The sequence below is a fragment of the Dama dama genome, chromosome 12 (genome assembly GCF_033118175.1).
Source record: "Dama dama isolate Ldn47 chromosome 12, ASM3311817v1, whole genome shotgun sequence".
Classification (NCBI taxonomy): domain Eukaryota; kingdom Metazoa; phylum Chordata; class Mammalia; order Artiodactyla; family Cervidae; genus Dama; species Dama dama.
Window position 1 is genome coordinate 49,289,366 of NC_083692.1, and position 27,010 is coordinate 49,316,375.

At 33.9% G+C, this 27,010-nt stretch overlaps 1 protein-coding gene and 1 non-coding gene across 11 annotated transcripts in view; one reads left to right on the forward strand and one right to left on the reverse strand.

The window, feature by feature from the left end:
* The window catches only part of TCF12 (transcription factor 12), a 390,963-nt gene that overhangs the window by 330,168 nt on the left and 33,785 nt on the right, over nt 1-27,010 (forward strand). For all 10 annotated transcript variants that reach the window (XM_061157234.1, XM_061157240.1, XM_061157232.1 and 7 more), the window contains 5 exons: nt 9,087-9,192; nt 10,238-10,377; nt 10,653-10,797; nt 11,466-11,530; nt 19,978-20,056. In XM_061157234.1, the coding sequence (XP_061013217.1) occupies nt 9,087-9,192; nt 10,238-10,377; nt 10,653-10,797; nt 11,466-11,530; nt 19,978-20,056 (535 nt within the window). The remainder of the gene's footprint in view (nt 1-9,086; nt 9,193-10,237; nt 10,378-10,652; nt 10,798-11,465; nt 11,531-19,977; nt 20,057-27,010) is intronic.
* LOC133067497 (U6 spliceosomal RNA) lies at nt 25,278-25,385 on the reverse strand. The gene has a single exon (XR_009695289.1). It is a non-coding gene; the product is annotated as a U6 spliceosomal RNA (small nuclear RNA).

Sequence of the window (27,010 nt, forward strand, 5' to 3'; positions counted from 1 at the left end):
CTCAAATTGAGTTTAGATTTTATTCTTTTGCTAGCACAGATCACTCTATTACAGCATTTCTCTTTGTTCTACATTGCGGGGGTGGGTAACAGCTTTGATCGTATTAAGTATTTCCAGGCTTACTGTGGATGACATGGCTGGTATGTTAGAGAAGTGTAGCCTGAAAGTTGATAGCCTGTGCTTGATATGGGTCAAAGGTGACTTCTATGTTCTTAAAAAATGCATAAAGAATGGTATATTTTCTTAGTCCTCTCTATCATAAGGCCTTACTCTTTTTTATGTGTTTTCCTCTCTGTATTTTATTTTTACCACATCTAATTTATTTATCTATTATTATTATTACTATTATTATTCTTCAATAAAATCATATAGTATACAATTTATTATCCAAAGACTGTTAAAAATCTCGTCTTTTTATATATTGGGAAATGTCTACCCGTTAATGCTTTATAATAAAAGCTAGCACTTTAAATTAATATTGCCGGAGTCTGAAATAATATTTCTTCACTTGAGTTATGAAATTTTTTTGTATAATTCTCATTATGAGCCAGTTAAGTTTAAGCCCACTTTTAATAACTCCATTTTATCAATTTATTTTAAAATGATAGGACATTAGTATTTTGAAATGCCAGTAAACTCACATTGATTTCATTTTTAAAATCCTTTTATGGATATTGCGATGATAGAGTGAAAAATCCTGAGTGATACTGGGCTTCAGGAAAATATTTTCCTCTTTTTCTGATTTTTATTTTTACATTTTCAAACTGATTCCGTATATTTAAGGATGCTTGGGATAATTTAATAAATAGACTGAACAGACTCTAGGAAAAATTCTAGATTAATCAGAGAAAAGCCTTTTCATATTTTGGTATATTTAAGATTATGTGGTCATATTGTATTGCTGGAAATATAAGAGGCTTGGGCATCTTTGTGCAGAAAAGGCAAAAATGTTAACCCTATTTTCCTCACTGAAAAGAGAAAGGGTTAATGTTCTGTATCATACATAATTTTTGTGTAGAAGTATTATATACCATGCTGTAAGATATTAATATGTGTTCATGATAAATAGGGGACTTAAAATCACTTTGAATATTATCTGTTTTCTGAACTTTGAAAAATAGCAAGAAAAAATAATGGGTTTCTGAGATTCCTTACTTACAAAGAACTTGGCCTGCACTCAGTTTTCTCATAGATATGACTAAATTGTGTCCTTTATGCAGAAAGATAGAGAATGGTAGAGGTAAAGCAAGGAAAGTTTGGGGAGGAGAGGATTCCTGCTCTCTTCACCTTGGTATTCTGGAGTTTTAGCCTTCCTTTGATCTCATCAGCCTCCATTTTCTAGACCTTGAACTGAAGATGCTACAAAGTGTTCCAGGTACAAAAATTGCAGCAAGTACAGACATGATGCTCTTTTCATTATATCAGGGAATTATTTTAATCTTTTAGAGACAACACAGAAATCCAAGTTTTAAAACCAAAGCTTAGAAACACATTTTGAACATTCAGCTTCTTTGTATGTAATCTGGGGAAGAAGAGACAGGAACTAACATGATCTTAAGGGCTCCTCTGTTTTAGGAACTCTGCTGTGGGGACTTTATGTTTACCTCATTTAATTCTCCCAACCACTCTGTCATTTAGCTGTTACTAACCTCCTTTTATAAGTAAGGAAAATGAGGTGCTGAGTAGTTAAGTAACTTGTATAACCTCCCCTTTCTTCCCCCACCCGCCTGCCACCCCATTAGTAAGCTTTGAGGCTAGACCTGAACCCAGGTCTCTCTCCCAGGAGCAACTTTTCCTCTTCTATTATCCAAGGACAAGTAAACTGGTCTCCATAGCAGAGAGCCAGATCTCAGTAATCCTTACTATTGGTCGTATCAAAGTACTACATTGGAAAGAAAATGTCAGTGAGAAAAGTACTAGGCTATTCTTACAAATAAATCTGTTTTACATATTTCATCAGATTTACAGTTTTATGAATGCTAATTGATATAGTCTGTCAAGCAGCTTTTTACTGGTTTCTTTTTAAACTGAAGAACTTAAAACTATCCTAGATATGATTTTAAATGCAGGAAATTAGCAGGTTTCTTCTAATAGAACTCATAGTATTGAAAATTGGTTTAGCCATGGTTTTGGCACCTGCCTCTCCACATAATTTGTATTTTCATAAGAATTAGAGTAGCATGGAGCTAAAATTGCCTTATGAATACTTCTAAGACTTATTTTTCAAATAAACATTTTTGGTTGATAAAAGCACAGAAACCAGTATGAGACCATATAGAGCTACAGTTCTGTTCTTTTGGGGATTTATTGCTAATTAACATGAGAGAGGAAAGTTTAATTAAATTAATTCAAATTTCCAGGCTATCTGTGGACTCAGTAGAGTTAAATCTACATTTTTATGAGGAAAACATGAAGTCATTTAAGAATTCTCTAAAGTTACAATGCTTAGAGACATTAAATGACAAGTTTAGCTTCCATCTGCTTTGATTTTTTTTTTCCTTTACCAAGATTAACTGAGACTGTATTCTAGGTATGAATCCAAGAAGGTCTTTTTTTTTTTTTTTATTCAAGTGAGCACAAATAACAGGAAGTTAAAACTAAAACCCCTGCCAGGAGAGTATGTTGTCACTGGTCAGGTTTATTAATGTTTTAAAGAAATTTATGTCCTTTTCCACTAGCTCATGAACATGTTAAAGAAAGGGATCAGGTGCTTTATTGTTAGGTATAAATATTTTTTAAATGTAGATAGCTAAGAAGTCACACTCATTGATGTGTTCAGTATATCATCCTAGCATGTGAATTTCAAACCCAGTCCCTTAAAAATTTCATGGTTTATCTCTTAGGGAAAAAAATTGTACCTGTTGTAAAAATGATACTGGTTACAATAAAGAACTGATGAGACAAACCTAGTGATGTTAACTTAAGATTAATTAAAATATGTTTGACTTACCTAAGAAGAAATTCTCACATTTGAAAACCACTGTTACTCAACTATACTTTTTAGACAGTGGAAGTAGTAATTGATTTTAAGCTAGTTTGTACTGAAAGCTAGAATTTTTTTTCTTATTGTTAGAAAGGAAGTTTTACAGTATTTCACCCCTAAACATCCTCTGGAAATTCTTGGAAAGAATTTGATTCTTGGAAAGATATTGATCCTTTTATTGATGATACTTTGAAAATATAAACATGTATGCTTTTTACAGAAATTTCATGTTATTTTATTAGGCTAACTAATTAGATGAAAAGAATCTTCCATAGATAGCTTATGTGTCCCTGAGTTGGTCCTTCTACTTTATTTTGCTTTATGATGCTTTTTGGTTTCAGTTCTTACAGTATTTAGTACTGGAACTATATATATATATATATATATATATATATATATATATATATATTCCCCACACCTTAGGTTTGGAATTATTACCATAAAAACTTAAGTAGTAGATTGACTTTATGGCAAAATTTGATACTTTTATGTAATATTAAAATACTAAAAATATTGAGATATTTATCAGATTTGTCATTTGTTTAAATATTCTTGGATTTTAGGAAATTCTTAAATTGCTGTACTTACTTTTTTTAATGTCTTTTTCTTTGAGGTTATACTTGTTTTAATTTAGATTAAAGAAAGAACCAAGAAAGTGGGAAGACCTGAATTTCAGGAACTTTAAGATTTTGAAATTTATGTTAAAGATATGCTCTTTGTCTGAGTTTATACAATAAGGTCAGTATGCATAGAAAACAATGGATCCAAAATGATCAGAAAAATCAATAGTAAATCATTTTTAAAAAATTTCTTTCTTAACTTCTACCACACTTATCATTGAGTCCAATTATTAAAGCAAAAATTTTACTTGTTTTAAAACAACCTCTTTTTACTAAATTCAAACCCCTCAAAATACAGAAGTAGAAGGAAACTTCGGGTGTATTACTGGGTGTGGGACTTCATAGGTTGATCAACAATAACTAAAAACTTCTTAAAATATTTACCTAGTTTTTCTTTCTTAGTTTTTGAGTGTTGACCCTTAAATGTGCCCAGTTTTTTAAATTAATGGCCCAGTGGTTTAATTACAGTTTTTAAAGCTAGAATTTGAGTTGGGTTGAGGTTTTCTTTTTTCCCAGTGACCTAGACTGTTTTGGTTTTTTTGTTTGTTTTCAGATTTTAGATATTCAGCTAGATCTTGTAAAATTTTTATTGCTTAATACAAAATATAGTTATTAAAACATAAGATAAATTAAGTGTAGTTTTCCTAAATATAATATCACATTTTAATTTTAAAATTATGATGATAGGGTAAGTTAGCCAAATAATTTTGTTTTGCTTTGCTATTTTGGTAAGTTGATAAAAGAGTTTACTGGAGATGATTTCTGCTATTAGCATAAACTTTTAAAACATTGGAGGTTGAATCTTAACATTAAAGTGTTTAATGGTATTTAACATATTAAAACTTAAAGAGAACTGCTAGTAAAACAATCTTGACAAAAGTGCTAATGGAAGCCTAAACATAATGAAATATTGGTAATAATTTCTGTGTTAGAGCATGTTCAGAAATATTGATAAGCTTCTCTGTCTTCTTTCCAAATTAAATAAAGGTATTTCCAAAATGTTTGAGAATTTGAGTTTTCATAGGCTTTGGAGTTTATGAGGCTTCTAGAATATTTCTTTCAAAATAGTTTATGTAATTTTAAACTGCTGGATAAGGAAAAGTGATTTCATCCTGTGTTGTTCAGTAGTAACCAGTAGCCACAATGACTATTTAAACTAAAATTTAAAATTCAGTTCCTCAGTTGTACTATCCACATCTCAAGTGTTCAATGTTCAGATGTAACGAGTAGCTACTGTATTGTACAGACATAGATACATTACCATCTTTTCAGATGTGGAACATTTCCATCATCACTGAAACTTACTGAACAGTGCTTGTCTAAAGGTTTTCTCTCATTTTCTGTGGAAGGGTATCTTCATTAACATATATAGCTAGCTATTCTCACATTCTAAAGAAAATTCCCAATTCGTCTCCTCATCACTTAAAACATTTGAAGATACCAGCTACCACATAGGTTTTGGATCTGTTTTTAAACGTATAGGAAATGGCATCATCTTTTAACTCATCACTGGATGTGACAAGATAAAAAGAAAAACTGTCTTTTTAGCAAAAACTTCTACTCTTTTGCATCTTTTCTGAGTAACTATAAGAAAATGATGCCTTTCTGCCTTGCAGTGATGTTTCTAATATTAATTACAAGAAGAATGCTCTGAAGTAAGAACACAGTACACAACTCCAGCCTCTAAAGCTAAATAGAGAGTGGACTGCCCTGAATTGGGATGATCCATATGACTAAACTGAATCATCCAAATAGGAAAAAAGGAATGTTTTTGCTAACTTGACTCCAATTGGTTGTTTGAGCTAAGACATTCCAAGGATAATTGTGTAATCATTGTATACGGTAATGTAAATATTCATGCTTGAAGTACTCTGTCACTCTTAAAAAGTAAATTTGGGTTGATGGAATGAGGACAGTAAAGATATTACCGTGAATTTATTCTTTTCAACCAGTCTTAACAATGAAAGGGAGGTATCTTGTTAGATTTTCAGTTACATTCAATTCCGGATAAATGTTAACGGTTCTATTCACTCAAGACTCAAAAATTTCTCTCATTGCCATTCCTAGGGGATAAAATATGTAAGTACCTGAGAAAGAAAGACATTCCCATGGTAGCACCTTTGAGCCTGACATTCTGCAATGGAGACTAGAATTTTAAAGAAAATTTCCAATGACCACATTTCAATAGAACATCTAAAATTACTTAATTATGCTTTTCCTATTTCTCTTTAAAATAGTGTGACTCCTGGTAGATTTTTTAATCAGCTTAAGCACACATTTCTTTTTCTTAATTTTAAGATTGTCTGTTGTGATACAAAATCATACTTAAGATTTAAATGTATGATTAGATCATTAACTAGAAAAAAACTGGCATCTGTGTGCAGGTGATCAGATGACATAAGCAGTCTGGTTTTCATTTGCGGCCAGTACTGATTGTAACTGAAAGAGACTTGCTCTTTTTGTGGAATTGGCTGACTATTTCCCTACATCTGGAGTTAATAAAGTCTTTAAGACCACATCAGTTGTGCTTTGCCGCAAGAACTCTTTGATCTGAAAAATCGAAACTGGCACAACTGCTGCTTCATAACATTGCATCTATGTTTCTGCAAGCCACAGTTAGGATACCAAAAGTAAAGTTTTTTGGCCTGTGTTAGAAATGCTGTTAGATGGGCCTCTTTTAGAACCATGATTTTCAAAACATCTTTATTATGATAAAAACTTTGAATTTATGTTAGTAAATAAATGATAAGCTTATAGTATTTTTAGAGTCTTTACCATTTTCACTTATAAGATCTATTCTTTAAAAGCCTGTTTACTTTTTGGAAGTCTATAAAAACGAACATTAAAAACTTAGCAACTGAGCAACAATAACAATATTAAAAAAAACTTTGACTCCAAAATGAGCCCTGTGTTCCCAATACAGCTTCAAAAGTTTTGTGTGTGAGTAGGCAAGCCTCTTCTGCATTGTGTGGTTTTTCTTGGTTTTTTTGCTTTCCATGATAGTTACCAATAACTATTATCTCATCAGCATATTCTCCTTTATTTACAGCGATTTGTAAATCAGTAAAGTCAGGTTTATCCCTTTCTTTGCTTTTATAATTGCATACATTTAAGATTTTTTGAAGTGTAAGTTTACCTTTATGAATACAGTGAATTAAATAAGAATAAAGATAAATATATATTGAGAGATTATATGTAAATTTAAACTGACAAACTGAATAGATTTTTTTTGTGAAATGACACATCAAAACTGGAGTTTTTCATGGTTATCATTATGAGATTTACATACTGTTTTAACCTATAGCCTAGATAAAATTAGAAAATTTTATATTTTATACTTTCATGTCAGTGATGATATACATAGTAGATAAGCATTTATGAAAATGCATGTTCTAACTCTATCTTCTAAATTTTACTCTCATTTGTATTTTCTTTCTATATCTGTGGATATACTCTTATTTTTGTTATTTGTGGTTTCAGCCTAGTTTGGGAAAATCCATATGTAAAGGAGACAGAGGACATCTAGCTAAAGCTAAATTTAGATGCTGAAACTGGATTAAAAGAAAAAAGTACAAAATTCCTTTCCTGATAACATGCCTGTCAGCATACCTCATACGTTGCAAATACATTTGTATATACCCAATTCTTTCTTCCTAACTCTGTCTTTACATAATAGCTCTTTATGTAGTAGCACATCAAGCATAGAAAAATGTTTAATATGTGTAATGTATAATCTCCTATCTAGAATCCTTTATGGGTAATTCTTAGGAATATATCTTATCCCCAACTTCTCAGGTACCACAGATGTGTGTTTTTCCCTCTGGGATATAAGAAGAAGGAAACTAACCTGAATGCCAGTTCATTAAAAAGACACACCTGCGCTAGTAATAGCATGGCTAGCAAGAAGACTAACAATGAACTTTTCAACCTTTTATTTAGGGTGAACTGTACATGTAAGGGTGATATTGGACAAAAACTGTAAGAAATAATAGTTTAGTACTGAACAGGGACAATATGTAGCAGTATAACTACGCCTCTAAGAATTAGAAAGATGATATTATTAGCTAATACTCAGCAAGTGCTTACCTGCTAAACATTTTAGAGCTTTCTGAGTCCCTTAGCTATCTTGAGGAATCCAGGCAGGGTTTTTTGTTTGTTTGTTTGTTTTTTGGCCATACTGTGTGGCTTACGGGAGTTTAATTCCCTGACCAGAGATCAGTCCTGGGCCTTCAGCAGTGAGTATGCAGAGTCCTAACCACTGGACTGCCAGGGATTCACTAAACGTTTTGTATGTGTTATCTCATCTGATCTTCCCATCAACCCAACCCTCAATGCAGGTACTGTTAGCACTGTCTTACAAATGAGGAAATGGAGTTTCAGATGGTTAGATAATTTGCCAGAAATCTTTGCAGTTAGTTAATGTCTCAGAGAAAGAATAAATGAATACAAATGAAATAAATGTGTATGCTTTTTTCACACATGCTCCCGTAATTTTACTGAGCTAATTGCTTTTTCCACATTAAGTGAACACTTTGAATTTTTATTTGGGAGTAAAAATTAAATAGATGTACCCTTATCAGACTAAACAAAAGAAATGTTTCATCCACTGCTCAAAATAGGACTCCTTTCCATTCTGGATTCCTGGTTCACTTTTACAGATCATCATCACCTTAAGTGTTACATATTTGTTCTTCTTGGTTTCAGTAGTCATCATAAGAATGGTTTGATCATGTTTTGATCATTATAGTTATTTGGTTGCCCATTTAGTTTTTCAGAGAAATGACAGTGTTGGCCATTTGCCAATTCAAAATGTTTATACTTTGCTTATCTGAAGCAGAGGTTTACTAAAGGAAATTAATACTGCTCTGACAGATTAAATGAGATTTTTCTGAAAGCTGTGCCAGAGTTGAAAATTTACTAGAAATTAAAGAATTAAAACTGCTCAGACTTCAGCCAACCCTACTAAGTTCAGGAAGTTTCTGAACAATTATGTTGTGCTTTTCACAGTTAACTTTTAATAATAGTAAAGAATAACAACATTTAATCCAGCTTGTTTTGATTTTGATAAATCTTGTAGCAGTGGAAAGAATGAATTTTATGAACCCAAATTTTATTTCATGCTATATTCAAAAGACTTTTGTTTCACTAGGTTTGAATCATGAGCCTATATGAATTTATGTTTTGTAAGCAGAGTCAATATTTGAAACTTTATTCAGTCACTTGGTATAATTGTTACACAAAGATTCATTCCAGGGATATTTAGAATGGCTTTTTCCTCTAGTGACCAGCTAAAAACAAACATGTAGATAGTATCCAAGTTAGAGATTATTTATGAGGATTCAAGCAGTTTCTTTGGATTTGTCGTAGGTCTTTTTAGATATTAGGTAGGCCTTTTTAGGCCCTTCAGGAAGTGTAGCACTCATTTTACATAAGTGGTGTGAGAGTAATTTACATTTTAATTAAATTTCCTGTTTAATTTTAAGGTATATGCACCATCCCCAAATTCAGATGACTTCAACCGTGAATCTCCTAGTTATCCATCTCCCAAGCCACCAACCAGTATGTTTGCTAGCACTTTCTTTATGCAAGGTAAGTACTACCAACTAGTTGTCAAATACTACAACGGCTATCTAATATATATTAGCTAATATTTTTAAGTTGTGAAGAAAGAGAATATCTATATAGAAGTTCAGACATTTTTATATAGATATGTTTGGCTGAAGCAAGTTAAAATTTAATTTTCAAGTTTTCTATTGCTAATTATTGATGAGTGCAATGTAGTTGAATTATTCAGCAAAGCATTGGCATGCTTATCTAGTATTAATTGAATTTAAAAAGGACTTCAGTTGAAAAAAGTGAGTAGAGCTGCTCTTTCTCATTTTAGGATTTTTAAATGTATAAAAGCTATTAACAATTTTAGTTTCTTGTTTAAATGACAGATTCATAACACTCATAGAATTATCAGTGCAAATAAAAAGGTGAATATCATAGAACAGAATTAAGACTTTTAAGAGAGAAAAAGTATTGTACGTCTTTTAGTTCATGTCTAGCAAATCATTTTTATTAGATCTTCTGTGATTTTAGACTATAGAGAGCAATAAATTGCTACATAAATGGTTCCTTGACTTTATATTGGTGAGTGAAGTCATTGCCAGCACACTTCATTTGAAGGCTGACTATAATAGTCATTATCAATCACTTAGGTTCTCTATAAGAGAAACTTCTTTATTCTAGTTTGAGAATGTTTGATAAAATATACGTTGCTTGTTATAGATGAAGAACATTTTGGTATATTTATGGATATACCATTTAAGCAAATGTTTAATCTAGCTTCTCCCCAGATTTTGGACTTGTATTACCCTCCCTGATATGAAGTCAGATCTTGTGAGGATTTTTATAATGACCTGCCTACTACAGTTTAGATTTCTCCCCCACTCCCCAACTATAAAGCTTTATTCCTTCATTTAAAATAGTAGCTGTACAGTTTGGAGGAAAGAAAACTATATGGAAGACTAGATTGAAAAGAGGAGGAAAGACATATGTAGAGAGTACCCTTTGAATTTTTTTGTATCATCAAAATAAAAGAAAAAAATTTTGGCTAAGGAAAGTTCTGTATTTCTCTTTTTTGTCTTAGATGGGACCCACAATTCTTCTGACCTTTGGAGTTCATCAAATGGGATGAGCCAGCCTGGTTTTGGTGGAATTCTGGGGACCTCCACTTCCCACATGTCTCAATCCAGTAGTTATGGCAGCCTTCATTCACATGACCGCTTGGTAGGCCGTAACACATGACTAGGGTGCAGCAACACTTTGTCCTTACTTGTCTTTCTTTTTGGATTACAAGTGTAAGATCTGATTCTGCCAAGACTTCTGAATGTTGAAATACTTCTAGGCTTACTTCATGCCTTTTGAAAGAAGTAAATAAATGAGTTCTTCAGTTGCTAATTTATGTTGTTCTTTATAAGCTATTATAGTAGTTGCCCAGTTATATGTGCTTATTATTGAGAAAATGTATTTAATAGATCATATCTCTTTTCCTCTTTCTTTAGAGTTATCCTCCACACTCAGTTTCACCAACAGACATAAACACAAGTCTTCCACCAATGTCCAGCTTCCACCGCGCCAGTACCAGCAGTTCACCTTACGTTGCTGCCTCACACACTCCTCCCATCAATGGATCAGATAGCATTCTAGGTGAGCTCTTTTGGGTTGGCAAAACTCCTTAAAACTGAACTTGGGCATTTTTAGTGAATCCCATTTTTTTTTATATCTGTGTGTGTGTGTATATATATATATACACACACTTGTTCTTTTCATGTTTTTTCCCAACTTTATCAAGATACATCATTGACATATAACACTGTGTAAGTTTAAGGTGTACAGTGTAATGATTTGACTTACAAACATCTTGAAATGATTATCACAATAAGTTTAGTGAGCATTCATCGTCTTACATAGATATAAAATAAAAGCCATTAAAAAAATTTTTTTTTCTTTGTGATGATAATTCAGGATTTACTCTCAACATCTTTCCTATATAACAAACAACGGTGTTAGTTATAGTCATCACATTGTGTATTACATCCCCAGTACTTACTTAAAACTGGAAATTTGTACCTTTTTCACTCAACATGTTTTTTAGTATTGAGCTTAAGTGTGAAAGAAAGGAAGAAAAGAACGTTTCTGATTTTCATTAATGCAGAAACTGGTAAGGAATCCATCTTTCCTTTAGTTTACTATTTGCTGGTTTATTGTGACAGATGTGCAGTGGAGAACACCATTGAAAAAATGGCAAAGTGCTAAAAAGCATGCCTGCTCACTTGCTAAACTTCTTGATTTGTTTTCCTATTTGAAATACTCAGGAACCAGAGGAAATGCTGCTGGAAGCTCACAGACAGGTGATGCACTTGGAAAAGCTTTGGCATCTGTAAGTATTGATTTTACGTATTTTGCTGAATGATTTCTACACTGCTGAATTGCAGTGATTTGATTTTGTGGGCAGTGTGTGGCATAGTTAAAGGGGATAGTTATAACAGGACCATTTCATTACTCATTTAGAGCTATTCTCAGTTTGTATCGATTTGTACTGCCCTTATAATAACTGATGGGAACACCTCCCACCTGATTCCCACAAGAACTGTCCTTCTAATTTCAATTTAAATATCTGTTTTGTCTTAATGGAACAGATGTAGGGAAAATTTTAAAAACTCAGTCATTTTAAAGCCTAAAGGACGGATTACTGAGATTAATTGTTAAATCTGTTTATTAGTTTTAAACATATACTTTGTGAGTTGCACGTTAAAATAAGCCAAGTGGAGCCAAGAAACGTAGCTGTTATTCTTCTGATCCAGAGAAGGAAGTGCTTTTATAAGGATTTTTTCCTAAGATGGAAGGTATTTTAATATTTTTTAAAAGGAAAAAATAATCTTCTGCTGATTCATTCAAGGCATAGGAGATGCGCGCTTTTCCTAAAAGCAAAAAAACAGATTGACTGAGGAGCCCATGCTTAAATGAGTAAAACTGATTTGAAGGAACCCCATAATATTTTCCTCAGTGACTAGTTTACATCACAACCAGAATGTTAATAACAAAGCAGTGATTTGCTTTAATAAAGGCAGTGATTGGTTTTAATGTCTGATCCTTAAAACATTAAACTGAAATCTATTCTTTTGGGAGAATGTTTAATAGTAATCCATAAAGATTCCAAATCTTAAGTTTTTAAGAGACATTTCTGCTTTGTATTTTCTAAAGTTTCTCCTTAGGCGTTTTCTTTCGTTTTTCCTCCTGAGTGATATGGCTCTCAGATTTCTCAGAGTTGTCTTACTTATGTTCTGCTATGAAATGCAGTTAACTCTGTCAAACATATTTGCTGCTGTTCATAGGGAACCTAATGTGTGGATAGTAGGAAGCAGCTGTTGAACATTTAAGGAGATAAACCTCTTTGTATATGGTTTTATGTAAATATTCTCTGTCCACAGCACTACAGGTTTTTCTTGAGAAATGAAGCCAGGTCAGATTCATCTCCCACGTAGTGGTGGCCCACGTAAAATAGAGCTCAGTAAATGTTCACTGAATTCAGTCTTGCATCATATGACAAAAACGATGTTAATAACAAAACCCACAAAAATATCATCTGTAATTTGTTTGTTTACTAGGTGCTCAGCACTATACTAAGCATTTTCATGCTTCATTTCATTTAATCCTCAAGAAAGCCCTGTGAGGTTGCCATTACTATTCCCATGTTACAGATGAGGAACTAAGGTTTAAAAGGTTAAGTAACTTTGGCTCAGAAAGATTAAATAACTTGCTCTGGGGATCACCAAGCTAGGACGGGTAAGGCCTAGTATTAGATTAGATCTGCTCTGACTAGCTTCACTTACTCTGTACTTCCAGAAAGATCAGTGCTACAGTGGCTGTTATTTTATAAGGTGTTGATGAAGGTTAAAGGAAGTTGTCTCACTTTTTCTGAACTTATCCCACATGGTGAAAACTACCTACTTTGAAAGAAAATTATTCTGTAATATTAAATGAGTGCCTCTCAGGTATTTTATTTACTTGCTGATTTCTTCCTCTGATTTGTATGAATTCAGTAGCAAATATTTCACGTGTAGAAAGACAAATGACATCTGAACTTTTAATATTAGGCAACTTTTAAAAAAATATAAGCTTTATTTCAGGGGCTTTTTTCTCAAAATTCTTTTGTTCACTTTATTCAAGGAAAACTTCTTTAAAGGATCCTTGGCAGATAGGCAGGCAGGAATTTGTGATGTTCTCAGTGGTCCTTCAAGCTCCTTTTCAGTTACCCTTGAAGTCCTTGACTATTCTCCCATATTATAACCAATATACTAGCTGAACCAGTTGGCATTTGGAAAAGAAAATCTAAATTCAGTGTAAGTGGAAGCTAGGGAAGAATGTTTAATCTAGTTAGTGGGTGGGCTTTGGTTGTCATGGAAACTCAGCTCTGTCATCCTGTGTTGTTACTAGGCAGGAGCAGCCAGGTCATTCCATAAATCATTTCTGTCATAGCTGATGGTGATGCATTCCATCTGCTCCATCACTGCATGCCATAGTCTGCACACTTCAAATCCTTTCCTTCAATCCATCTCCTGCCCTGCTCCACACCAGACACCTCCCCCCAACATATTCTTTCCCTAACTTCCATTGCAAACTCATATTCACTTTAGTGCTGTCAAAATGTCCTGAAAAACAAAAGCATTACATTAGGGATAGGAAGGATTAAAAGAGATGAGGAGAAGGAATTTTATGAGAATTACAGTTGAGAGTCTGACATTCATATCAGAATTTTTGATGTTAGGTATTACAGATCTTTGGAAATGGTGACCATGAGTATTTGAAATTTCCAGTTCTTTAGAATGTGATGTTTTAAATACAGCATCCAGGTTTAGATGGAGAAATGCTGTGCTATTGTCATTAATAGTTATTTCTAGCTCCCTGAATGTCTGATATATGTCTTAGATGGTCTTTCATGTGTGAAACATCAGAGGGTACAACCTTTGTTCTTCAGTTTAGGTATTAAAGAGCACACAGAATACTGTGTGATTAAACATGGAAGGCCAGATAATACATTTGCAAAGATTCCTTTATTTTAGGTTTAAGCCTGGATAATTGTGGTCTTAATCTCAGGATAGCTAGAAAGAGAATTGTACATGAAAGTATTTACACAAAGTTCCCAAAGCCCTATGGATTATGCATTAGTTTAGATAATAAACTAGGGTAGATAGAAGGGAAGGAAAATCTGGATATTCGTGCCATTTCAGTGTTTCCCTGAACGTTTGCCAGACAATAACCCTTTAAGATTGTGCCCATGGAGAGTTATATAGAGGAAGAAACATCTGGTTTATTTCAGTGCCTAATACCATATCAAAACACTTGGTCTTTAATTTAGAGGAGATCAAACAAGAGGACTGTTTAACTTTGTTGATTATATCAGACTTCTCTGTGATAATTTATGTTTTGATTTCTACCTCAGAGCAAAGGAAAGAGAGAGAGAGAGAAACAAGATAGAGTGTGTGTATGTATGTGTGGGTGTATTTTAATCTGGATAGTTAAATGGTCAGTAGTCTCTAACAAAAGAAAAGAAAATTCAGGGAAGTTGACGTTTAAAAGTTATTCATGAAATAAGTTTCTTTGTTCCTTAGACTCAATAACATTAGCATAATAAAGATTAACTGAAATGTGCACTGTAGTGTTTAAAAAATTGGGCTCACAGTTCCAGGGTTGGCCTTGGGAGCACTCCATTGTTTCTTTTTTGTCTGGGGCCCTTTTCATTAGCCTCTGGCTTATTGGCACCCTGCTGATTGGAATAGACCATGACTGATAGGAGGAGGAGCCTCATTTGTTGCAGTAAAATGAGGCATATTACCGTTTAAGCCTGGCAGAAGGTATTGGGAGTTATTCATCATTGGTCATTTAACAGTATGAGGACCATGGACTGCATGCGGAATGAGTTCTTATTTGTGTTTATGCTCCAGATTCTAAATCACTCCCATCCCCATTTTTTTAAGTGAACTGACTTTTTTCTTCTTTCTTTTTTTTTCCTTTGAAACATCTATGTAGGAGTTCTTCAAGGTCAGAAAGTACAAAAAGTAATATATTCCTGATTTAGAATGCTCTTCATCAAGTAAAGCCTATGTTTAGAATGTCTTAAAGTAGCACGACAGTTTCTATGGAATCTGTATAGTCTGTATGTGATATGGTAATAGAATAAATATACAGAGGTGAAATTTAATGAAATCATCTCTGATCTATAAGTTTGTGTTATTCTGCTATTTTAATATTGTTGCTCCCCCTTCCATGTACACATTCCTTTTATGAAAGTAAAAGGGATAAGAAAAAGTCCTGTAATTTTCCAGGCTCTCCGTCAGTTCAGGAAAAGTATTAATAATAATTGTCTGTCATCACTTTAATTTAGGGCAAAGTAGAACCAGGGAGTGTGATGAGTGAGTGGAGAAAATGGCTTTTATTATACAAATGGAGAAGGTGTTTTTAATAAAAATACCAGAAATTATATGTTGATAATGTTTTTGGTCCCACTTCTCCTGTTTTCACAGTGATTTTTGTAAAAGCTCACACCCATTTTATATGTAATATCATTTTGTTTAGTCATTGCAAGATGGTGATAAATGACTCTAAAATATAAACTTCCTTCTTTGAAGAAACCAGTTCTTCACATGCTTAGGGATTATTTAGCTGTAATAGCAGAGTTATCAGGGAAAATAAGGCTTAATAGTCTGTTTATACCCTCAAAAGCCCATACCTGCCTAATGATGTGGTATGGACAGCTTAGTACATCAACACTAGTTCTCCAAAATATTGGAACCTTACTGTATTGTTGTTCTCAAAACTTATACCATAAAACTGGTATGTAAGCGAATTCATCTTTGTAATAGTACTTGTTTCTCTTCTTAGATATTCCTGTTACTGAACCCCACTATATAAATGCTGAGATAAATACTACTGTTTACTGAATCCTGCTTTTTATCAAAAAATATTGTAACAAATTTCAAGTGCGATTTAATCACTCAAGTTTTTGGGTTTTTTTTTTTTTTTTTTAATGTTGAGCACCTACTTGTGCAAGATAGTGACAGACAGTGATGGATTCAGTGTTGAACAGTGTAAGGTCCCTGCCTTCAAAGACCTTGTAGTTGAGGAGAGAGATACAAAAATGATAATATAAAGCATATTGTGAAGCAAAAGACCAAAGAGAGGTAACAGATTGCTTCCCTGGTAGCTCAGTGGTGAAGAATCTACCTGCAATTCAGGAGACACCAGTTCGATCCCTGGGTCAGGAAGATCCCCTGGAGAAGGAAATGGCAATCCACTCCAGCATTCTGACCTGGGAAATCCAATGGACAGAGGAACCTAGTGGGCTGCAGTCCATGGGATTGCCAAAGAGTTGTATAGGACTTAGTGACTAAAACAAGAACAAGAAGTTACTCTAAGATTATGAGGGAGGTAAAAGTGAGTGTAAATGGGAACATTATAGTTCAGTTGGGCCCTTGACATGTTTTAGAATCCATCAGAGAAAAGTTAAGAAACAGGCCTTTTGAAAGGAAAAACTGTGTTCAAAAAATGAAAAAAATACTTTGTATATAATGCTTTATGTAAATTATAAGGTAGAAAGGCTTTTTTGTAACCAGATTATGGAATACGATGAATGTCATTCTGTTTTATGTGGTTGGCAACAGGAATTGCTATATGGGACTTGTTCAAAACTGGTTGAGGACAATAGCTCAGTGAATTATGTATGGGTTGGAAAGAGAATATAAAGACTTAAATAGTTCAGCCACTTCTTTTACTAGAGCTACAAGTTCTAGTAAAAGTTTAAACTAGTGTCACAGTGATGAGAATGTTTATGCCTATCCCAAAAACATTACAGAGAGTTGTGGGCATCGGTGTCTGTGGTGTGAAGCGCAGAGGGGCAGGAGAAAGGAGAGGGTCGTGAGAGTGGTTTTGGTGACCGTGAGAATGCTGGTGCTGACTGAGATAGAGAAAACACAAGAGTAGAGATGGAAAGTTGGGGAAGCTTGCGTCAGTGATGCAAAGTTTGCATTTGGACATACTGAGCTTGAGCTGAAAGAAAGATATTCCCAGATGGAGGTGTATAGCAGCTAGAATAGAGGTGTTCACTTTGGAGGCATTCACAGAGATGTCGTAGTTGATGCTTTATAAAGAATGGTATTAAAAAAAAGAATGGTATTACCAAGAGATAAAACACAGGTAAATAGAAAAGGAAATAGCCTGGAGTGCTCAGAAAACATGCATTAAGTGAACTGCAAGAGTAAAAGAAAGAAGGACCCTAGGTAAATACATCCAGGGGTTTAAAAGAGGTACTCAATTGGCAACTTCTTAAGTTCATTCATTCTTTTAGCAAGTGTTTGTTTACCAGCACCATTGTAGAATCGGAAGCTAATGCAGAAGGCTGTGTAATTCACATTTGTCTGAATAAGATAGAGAAGTCCTTACTCTCTGGAACATACATTTTATTAGGGAAAAGTGTAAAAGAGACAGATGATAAACAAGAAAACAAGTTTAGACAATTAGGGATTAATGTAAGCAGTGTGAAGAAAACAAAGCAGGGAGGTATGACACAGAGGGAATGCTATTTCTCCAGTGCTTTCATGCAATTAATTCATATAGACAAGGAAATTGAAAGTCAGCAAGTAGGTCTAGTTTATGATAGTCAGAGTTTTGCATGGAACTGGAACTTCTCTCACTCCTCAACCACCTACCATTAGTGCTATCAATCCTTCCCTCCCTTACCAATATTATAGTCAAGACATATTTCATAGTAGTCAGCATCAGTTGTTCATAAAAGTTATAATTATATGCATCTTAAACACGGGAAATAATGATTTACAAAAATAAAGGGATATGTTGAGATGTTTTTGTTGGAGTTTGGTAACCTCACCTAATTTACTTACGGTTGAAATAAATCACTGTATGTATTAGGAACCAAAGTATAACCTTTTAGTTAATTTTCACATGTGTGAAAAGTAACAACTTTTAAAAGGTGACCACTTTGACAGCTTAAAACCAACAACACTGATCTTATAGCATACCACTTCCTTACTACTAAGTCTTCCTACAAAGTCTTTTGACATCTTCTTGATAACTGTGTTTTTCTAAAATGACTTTGCAACCTGAGAATTCCCTGGCAGTCCAGTTGTTAGAACTCGGCACTTCCACTGCTGGGGGCTTGGGTTCAACCCCTGGTCAGGGAACTGAGATCCTGCAAGCTGCATGGTGTGGCCAAAAAATAAAACTACTTTCCAACCTGTATATATGACTTCTAGATCTGGGTCTTCAGAAAGAGTTGGTGTGTAAAGAGATTTCCAATTACAATTTAATAACATCAAGCAAATTGATAGAGAAATATTCATTTCTAATCACTGCTTAACAATTTAATTAGTGCCACCTTTAAAAAAAAAAATAAATGAAAGCTGTTACTGTTCAATGATTGTGACCCGTGGAATTTTGTTTTACATGAGCCTTTCACAGTATCTGGCTTTTTCAACATATTACACTGTCTTTAAAACCAATGCTGAGACCTCTTATATGCTGTAATTTGGGCATCTTTAAATTTATTAGAGCTCTCAACTTATTCAGAGCAAGATTATTTCTATTGGATGACACTTTGCACCCACAAGTAGTTTTCCTTTTTAAAATATTTGACCACAAATTCTCCAAAGAAAGAAGTTGATTTATCTCCCCTAAGTGCTGAGATATGAAGATGATTTATGATACCTGTTATAGTAATGGGACTGTCCTAGAGAAGAGCTCTTGGGAATTGTTGGTGTGTGGATTAGGGAGGCATTTTAAATGTTTATGGCTAGTTATGTAGCTTGAATGAATTTCTGTTACTATTTTTTTTTTTTTCAGCAATGTGAAATAAAGTATTGCAACAAAACCTTTAGCCAAAGTACAAAAATTTATGCATCCCTATATGTTAAACTCTTAGGTGGTAAAGTCTATAAATTACTTAGGGAACATTTTTTGAAGAACTTCCAGCGTTTTTTCACTTTCATCAAAGGTGACAAAATATCCTTTAAAAGCAAGCTTAATTTTTTTTTTTTTTTTTTTTTTTTACAATACACATCATTAGGAGCTAAATTTAGCAAAAATGTTAACCAAACAGAACTTTTTAAGAGAAATAAGGGGTAACTTCTAAAAAATCATTTTCTTTGGCCTTTGAAACTATTTTCAAGGACTATTCTCTTCAAAAAAAATAAGTTTCCTAAGATTATTTTGGGGGCTTCCCTGGTGGCTCAGTAGTAAAATATTCGCCTGTCAGTGCAGGAGACACAGGTTTGATCCCTGGGTCGGGAAGATCCCCTGGAGAAGGAAATGGCAACCCACTCCAGTGTTCTTGCCTAGAGAATCCAATGGACAAAGGAGCCCGGAGGGCTACAATCCATGGGTTCATGAAAGAGTCAGATACTACTTACTGACTAAACAGCAACAACAAAGATTATTTCTAATACATAAAATTTATTTAGATAGTATATTCTAGAAAGATTGTTTATCAAACTTGTTGATTTTATATTTCTAGTCACTTCTTTTTTGTTCTAGCAGTTAGAAATTTAAATTATTTTCAACTAGGATAATAAAGAAGTTGCTATGATCTATTTATGCCTCTTGTATTAGAATATTTATGATACTCTTTAATCCTAGTTTTAAAACTGAGACTTCTATAGTTTCTATGTAATGGAGTAGTCCTAAAATTTATTAAATAGTTTCTCACTCATGAGTCTTAAGGGTGGCAGCTTAGACTACAAAAATATCTCCATGCCAGTGGATTTATATTTTTGCTTTTGTCACATATTGAGGTGTTTGTCTTTGTTTTCTGGTTAGATTTATTCTCCTGACCACACCAGCAGTAGTTTTCCATCAAATCCATCAACACCAGTTGGATCACCCTCACCTCTCACAGGTAAGCTTTTGTTTTATCTAACTACTTGATAACATATGTGAGGCTACTTGAAAATATTTGAAGTTTATTTTTCAATAAAATATGGTAAAGACTCACACACAAAAAAAATCATTTGTTTTGAGACAGCATGTAAATAGAGTCTTCTCCTGAGTTCATTTTGGAGAATGTTGAAATATTTGCTATTTGAATTATTTGTTCGTATCTCCTTTGGTTCTTAAAATAATTTGCAATAATTAAATTATTGCAACAGGATTAAAAATAAGGCTAGGCAATTGAGATGAAAGTAAAATATAGAGAAGGAGATAAATTTAAAAATTTGATAAGCTAGCATAGAAAATAAAATAATCTATTTAGATGTACATATGACTTCTTTCTTCCTTATTTTTAAGTCCACTGAGTTAGTATTTCCTATATATGTATATAAATTCTTGGGAATATTGGAAGTGTTTTTCTTTGTTGTTTTTTTTTTGCTGAAGGAAACAACTCGTTGTGAATGTGGGTGAATATTGTTAGTAGAGTTAAATAAATGTTCAGTCTTGTGTTGTGTTTTCCTTTTTTTTTTAACAGCAGCTTTAACAAGTTCCAGATAGTAACCTACAGTATAAATTTGTTGAGATACAATTGTTATTCATGTAAATAGGAATTTTTCAATTTATTAGAAATAAAATTACAGGGAAATGCTTGCATTTATTAAGCTATAAAACTTGAAATATATTTTCCTGAGCATTGTTTGGAGAAAAACCATGCTGAAGAAGAAATGTATTCATTCTAAGGAAAAGACATTAGACAACTGGGTAAAAATTGCCATTTTCCTCCAACAGTTGACCTCAGAAACAATTCTGTATTCCTGATCAGGTCACTAGTTCAGGCCATGTGACATTGTTGTTGCTGTCAAGCCTTTTTTCATTGTTCAGGATTTCTGAAATTCAGGACTCATTGATATATCAGGGCTCTGGCTATCACCTGTGCGCTGTGATTTAGCCTTGTGACTCTGCTAAGAAGCATTCCAGTGTGGAAATGATGAACTGCTGGCAGCTGCTTTCAGCTATTAGTGGTTCTGCCACTTTCTCAGACACCGTGGCTTCAGCTGTCTAGTAAAAGTAGAACAGCTGTTCCCCGTATAGACAGGACTATGAAAGACCCATTGACTTAGAGTTGTTGTTTAACAGAGGGATGAAATTACAGGAACAATGATGTAACTTTAACCATATTCACCATCTTGGCAGAGTTTTACTGAAGTTATCAAGTGTCATTTTTGCCACAGCCCATTCCACTTTTTCATCTCGGGTAGCTATGTTGGCCCTTACTGTATGCTCCTACTGCCTCTTCTCCTCTGCCCAGTAAGATAGCTATAGAAATGTCCTTTAGTTTTCATGAACATTGGTTGGGAAGACAGGCAGCAGAGATGCTCAGCATCTGTGAAGGAATATCAGAAAAATGAGGAATCAGAGACTTAGACATTTTTCAAAAAATAATGGTCCAAAGTAAAATCTCACATTTCCTCCTTCATTTTTATTTGATGTTTAATAAATGGTATCCTTTTTCTGCCTTTAATTCAGCTGATAAATGAAAATCTGTGAACTGTTGGATTATGTAGTGAAGGTAATAATAGATTTCTTTTTCAACTCAGTTGTCATACTCAGAGAAAAATATTTTTATATATTCCTGTTGAAGTGGCAAATCAAAGACTGATTTTATACAGGTGCATCTTTGTCTCATCTCCTGTATCTAGTGTTTTCTTCTTATAACCACGTATACACACATATCCCGGATTGATGGGACAGATGTGGAAAGGGAGGAGGAAAAAGGGAAAGCACTGTGTAATAAAGTTTTCACAGTTGAAGGAAAAATGAGTAAGATAGAGCAAACCCGAGCTCCTGTATAATATGTGCAAATTATTCTGTACCTTGTGTCGCAGTGGCCCATTGTTGAGAGTAAAACATCCCACCCCGTGTGCTCTCTACACTAGGCTTGTTTCTTACGCTTGTTCATCAGTCCAACTCAACACAGACCATGTAAGAATAGTTACAGCACAGGCAGTTTCTAAGGCATTCATCATTCTTGTTTAAATCTTCCTCATGTTCAGTAGTAGTAATAATAGAAAATGCTTATGAGGAAAAAACATCTAAGATTATTATAATATTTTAGTTAAGATACTTCAGGCTGAAAGAAAGACAAACTCTTGTCTGGAGTGGATTACACAGTAAGGAGATTTGGGATATCTTGTATAAAGCCCATAGCAGGGCAAGTTCCTGGACCAGTCTGGACTCCTGCTCTATTTCTTTGAAATTCTTTCTCAAGCTGGTGGCAAGACAGCAGTTAAAGGTACCACATGTAGACATAACCATGTCTCCTATAAGAGAAAGGACCATCTATTAAATGTCTTTTCAGAATCTTTTTCTGAAAGCCTCTTCAACAGGTTTTTCCTCATGATTCATTGATCAGGACTGGGCCTAACAGTTACTTAACAGAAATGAGACCACCATATTTGTCTTAGTTGTTAGGATTTATCCCAAGAACTAAGAATAGAATTAATTACTCTTTGCAGGTTCACAGTAGGAAAGGATAGACACCCCGCCACCTTCTGAACAAAATCTGCTCTAGCAGCAAGGTAGAAGAGAAGTATGGCTGTGTCTAATACAGTTGTCATTTGAAAAAAGATATGAGTATTTCAGTTAAGAGAATGTGTTTACTAAAGAAACTTGGAAAGCAGACAAAACCGTTCTTTACCTAATTCTGGAATATCAGTGAATAAAAGTCTAATAACTGCAGCACTCAGTAGCAGTCTTTGGAACATCCGCAATAAAAGCAAAGAGGATGTGGGGGAGATAGGGAAGATTCCTCAGTTTGGACTCATTTCATCAATGAGATGTTTATTTTTGTCATCTGTCATTGTGCCTGTTGTTAAAGCAGTTAATCTGACTTCAAGTTTTCAGTTTAGTTGAGAAAATAAGAGATAAACACATGAAAATAGAACCATCAGAATTTACTCTTGAACTATCAGAATTCACTCTAAACTACAGTTCTCCAGATACATTTCATGAAGAGAGTGTAAAGGAGAAAGAACTTTCTGAGTTTAAAAGAAGAGTATGACAGAGGTCAAGATGTGGAAAGTGTATGACCTGTTCATTCAGAGTCATTGAGATGACTGATCATGAGCTCTTCACATGTGAAGAGCTTCCCCTCGAATGGGAAGGTTGGCTGGGGCCAGATTGCAGAAAGCAGAACATTCAGTGCTACACTGAGGAGTATTCAACCTTTTCTAAGGTTGGAGTGTATCATGAAAGTTTGAGTTTAGGGTGAGAGTACAAAGAGAAACAACTAACAAAATAAGAAAATGCATGGTAAATAGTCCTAAGAATTTCTCTCAGCCACACAAAATGATGTTATCTATTCTCTAAATTTATTAACCAGTTCTATTAGGGTGGTGTATTACTAAATCCCAGTTAGAGCAAAAACAGATCAGGAATACTAGGTGAATTTTAGATTTAGTGATCACAGAAAGAAAACCTTTCCAGATTTTCTAGCCAGATAATTCGATTCTCTTATCCTTGTCAGCTAACTTGTTTTCTGGAAATAGTAAATTTCAATGCTAAGTAATAAGTTTATTATAATCCTTGGATAACAGCTAACTTTTGGGGGTGGTCATTAATATAAAGCTCAGGGCAAAGCCCGGGACAGTTACAAAATCTGTTAACTATATAAACAGTTGAAAGCTGCCCTTATCTAATAGAAGAATGTATAAGCCCAAAATCTCTACATATGTTTACAACCAGGTATCATGTGACAGGGAAGGAAGGGAGGAAATAACCTATTCTCTGGGAAACCCCATAGGTTTTTGCCCTTTGCACATTTGTTTTACCATTATTTGTATAACAGTGGTATAGCTGGTGATTATAAACTAAAGATAATGATATCAAAATATTCTAAATGGATCTGTATATTTTATTCATTCAGTAGTTTTTAAAAAAGACAGTGATCCAGATCTGTCTAGTATCAAAAGTATTCTGTAGCATTATGGTCTCTGTCTAGAACTTGAATTCCTTTCACAACCCCACAGTTCTTATCTGTAACTAATAAGCCATCAGTGGGCCAGAATTACAAAAGACTGTGTGTCTTTTTTCATCATTGGTTACATGATTGGTTTCTTCATCAGGAAGAAATAGTAATAATATTTCATTGTCAGAAAGATCTTTTAGACTCACAAAGCCTGTGTGTTCGTATCTTTGACCTCATTGGTCTTGTAAAGGCAGATTAAAAACAAAAACTTAAAAAAACTGAGTACCTATTTTATGGTGAGTATTCTAAATTAATTGATAGTACAGATCAACCAGAATGCAGGTCCACTGATTCTCAGTATCCATTAAACTTCCATGCTCTGCTTTACCAGACATAGGATGGCCTTTGTTGAACTAACGCAGCCTATCTTAACTATCCAGCCATCCCCTTTGTGACCAATAGCATGAATTTTTGAAATGACTGAGCTTTAAAGAGCTCAGTTCATGAAATACAGCTTAGCATTTGTATAAAATTCAAACAGATACAGATGATTTAACCATGTTAGTATTCTACTTTAATCAGGTTCGTCTCAAGTGGGGCAGCCTAATCTATAATAATTTTAAAAAAAAGGTTTGAGTATGTGTATGTTTTTCCAGTTTAATAAATTACATTTTGAAGTAGATCATAGCATAGATACTTCATGTCACTATCAAAAAATAGTGAATATAGGTGATTTCTTACCTGAGTAACTCTGTGCACACATCTCATTCCTCAATACTAAGGTACCAAAGAACCACAAAAATTGCCTGTTTTGCAAAGCAAATGTGTTTTGAGTATTTAAACATAAAACTTGCATTAATGATCCACACAGATTAAATATCCTATCACAGGCTGATCACCCAAGGATGTTGGGCAAAATGGAGCAAAATGATTGAAAATAAAATATTATAGGGCTTTCCTGGTGGTCTAGTGGTTAAGAATCCACCTGCTAAAGCAGCAGACACAGTTTTGATCCCTGGTCTGGGGAGATCCCACATGCTGTAAGCCCGTGTGTCACAACTACAGAGCCCATGCTCCATAACAGGAGAAACCACATGTTGAGAAGCCTGTGCACCACAATGTAGAGTAGCTCCTGCTCACCATAACTAGAGAAAGCCTGCACACAGCAACAGAGACCCAGTGCAGTCAAAAATAAACAGATAAATCTTTTTTTTTTTTTTTTTTTAATATGGAACACTTCACGAATTTGCGTGTCATCCTTGCGCAGGGGCCATGCTAATCTTCTCTGTATCGTTCCAATTTTTAGTATATGTGCTGCCGAAGCGAGCACAGATAAATCTTTTTTTAAAAAAAGGTCTTGAGGTCACTTCTTAAATATACATATATATATATATATATATATATACACACACACACACATATATATATATAGTAATCATTAAGGGAAACTTTTAAAAATAATTTCAGTTCTTTTTAAAAATAGATTATGATTAACCTCTTATCCATGTAAAAATTCACAATCCTACATTAGTTTTGGAAAGCGTCACCAACTCAATGGACATGAGTTTGAGCAAGCTTTGGAAGTTGGTAATGGACAGGGAGGCCTGGCGTGCTGCAGTCCATGGGGTCACAGTCATACACAACTGAGTAACTGAACTGAACTGAGCTGATATACTGAAATCAGTGGTAAAGTGTTATTTTATTTAAAAAATCTTTTTCTTTGGCTCCGCTGGCTCTTTGATGTGGCAAGAGGACTTTCTCTAGTTGTAGTGCTCCCTCCGGCTTCTCTTGCTGTGGAGCACAGGCTCTAAAGCATACAGGCTTAGTGGTTGGGGTGCACTGCCTTCTCTACTTGGGGCAGTTGGGCCTGAGCTGCCCCGCCGCATGTGGGCTCTTAGTTCCCTGACCAGGGATCGAGCCTGCATCCCCAGCCTGAAAAGGTGGATTCTTAACCACTGGACCACCAAGAAAGTTCCTGGTTCTTTTTATATGAATTCTTCATGTAGTCAGTTACTGGATTTTTCTGATCGCTAAATTCTACTTGCTAAGTGTAAAATTAGCCCACATGCTTTCTGTTTCAATGAGCAATTTTAGATTTTCCATAATTTGTGTAGTTAAATTATGATTATATTTGTATGTCTAGCAGGTCACCTTTAATGGACAGAATAATTTGTAATTTGCTTCCAAGTAAAAAAAATTGTTAGTCGATGAAGTATATATAGCATATATTTTTCTTATAATTTTAGTATTTAAAAATTTTTGTATAATCAGTAATATCCATATAATTATAAAATATAATCAAGTTATTAGGAATCTTATGTATCCAGCTTTTCAACTTAATATAAATGATTAATAGAAATACAAATACTAGGTTGTTCAGCTAAAGTGAACTATAATAGTTCTAATTTACCTTAAGTTTTTAGTTTCCTAAATGTGGCAAATTAACCTAAAACAACAAGCTGTGGTGGAACATAGTTTAAAATTTCATTTAGCTATAAATGAGACAAATTAAGTAAACATTCAACTTTTCTAACTTTAGATTTCTAATATAATTCAGTTTGTCACTGAAGCTTTGGTTAAAAACAATACTATGTATTTAATTGAATGGTCTTCATTATTTTCTGTAAATAACTTATTTTCAAATGCAGTTATGAAATAGTAAAGATTTTCGATCAGTTGTTTTGTCTTTTTCTTTTTAAGGCTATTTTAAAGCACTGCATTCTCCCCAGTACATAAATTAGTCTTTTTTTTTTTCTTGTGTTTTTTTCTTTTTATTCTTTCTGTTCTGAACTTGTATCCTTTCTTTTTGTATCCTTTTTTAATACTATTGCTGCTTTTCTAAAGTTAAAGAGTAAATGTTTAACAAAATTTTCATGATAATATTTTCCAACTTAAATGATATGTTTTGGTGTAACTTATGTTGGGAAAATTTTTAGCAAATAAACCTAAATGTAT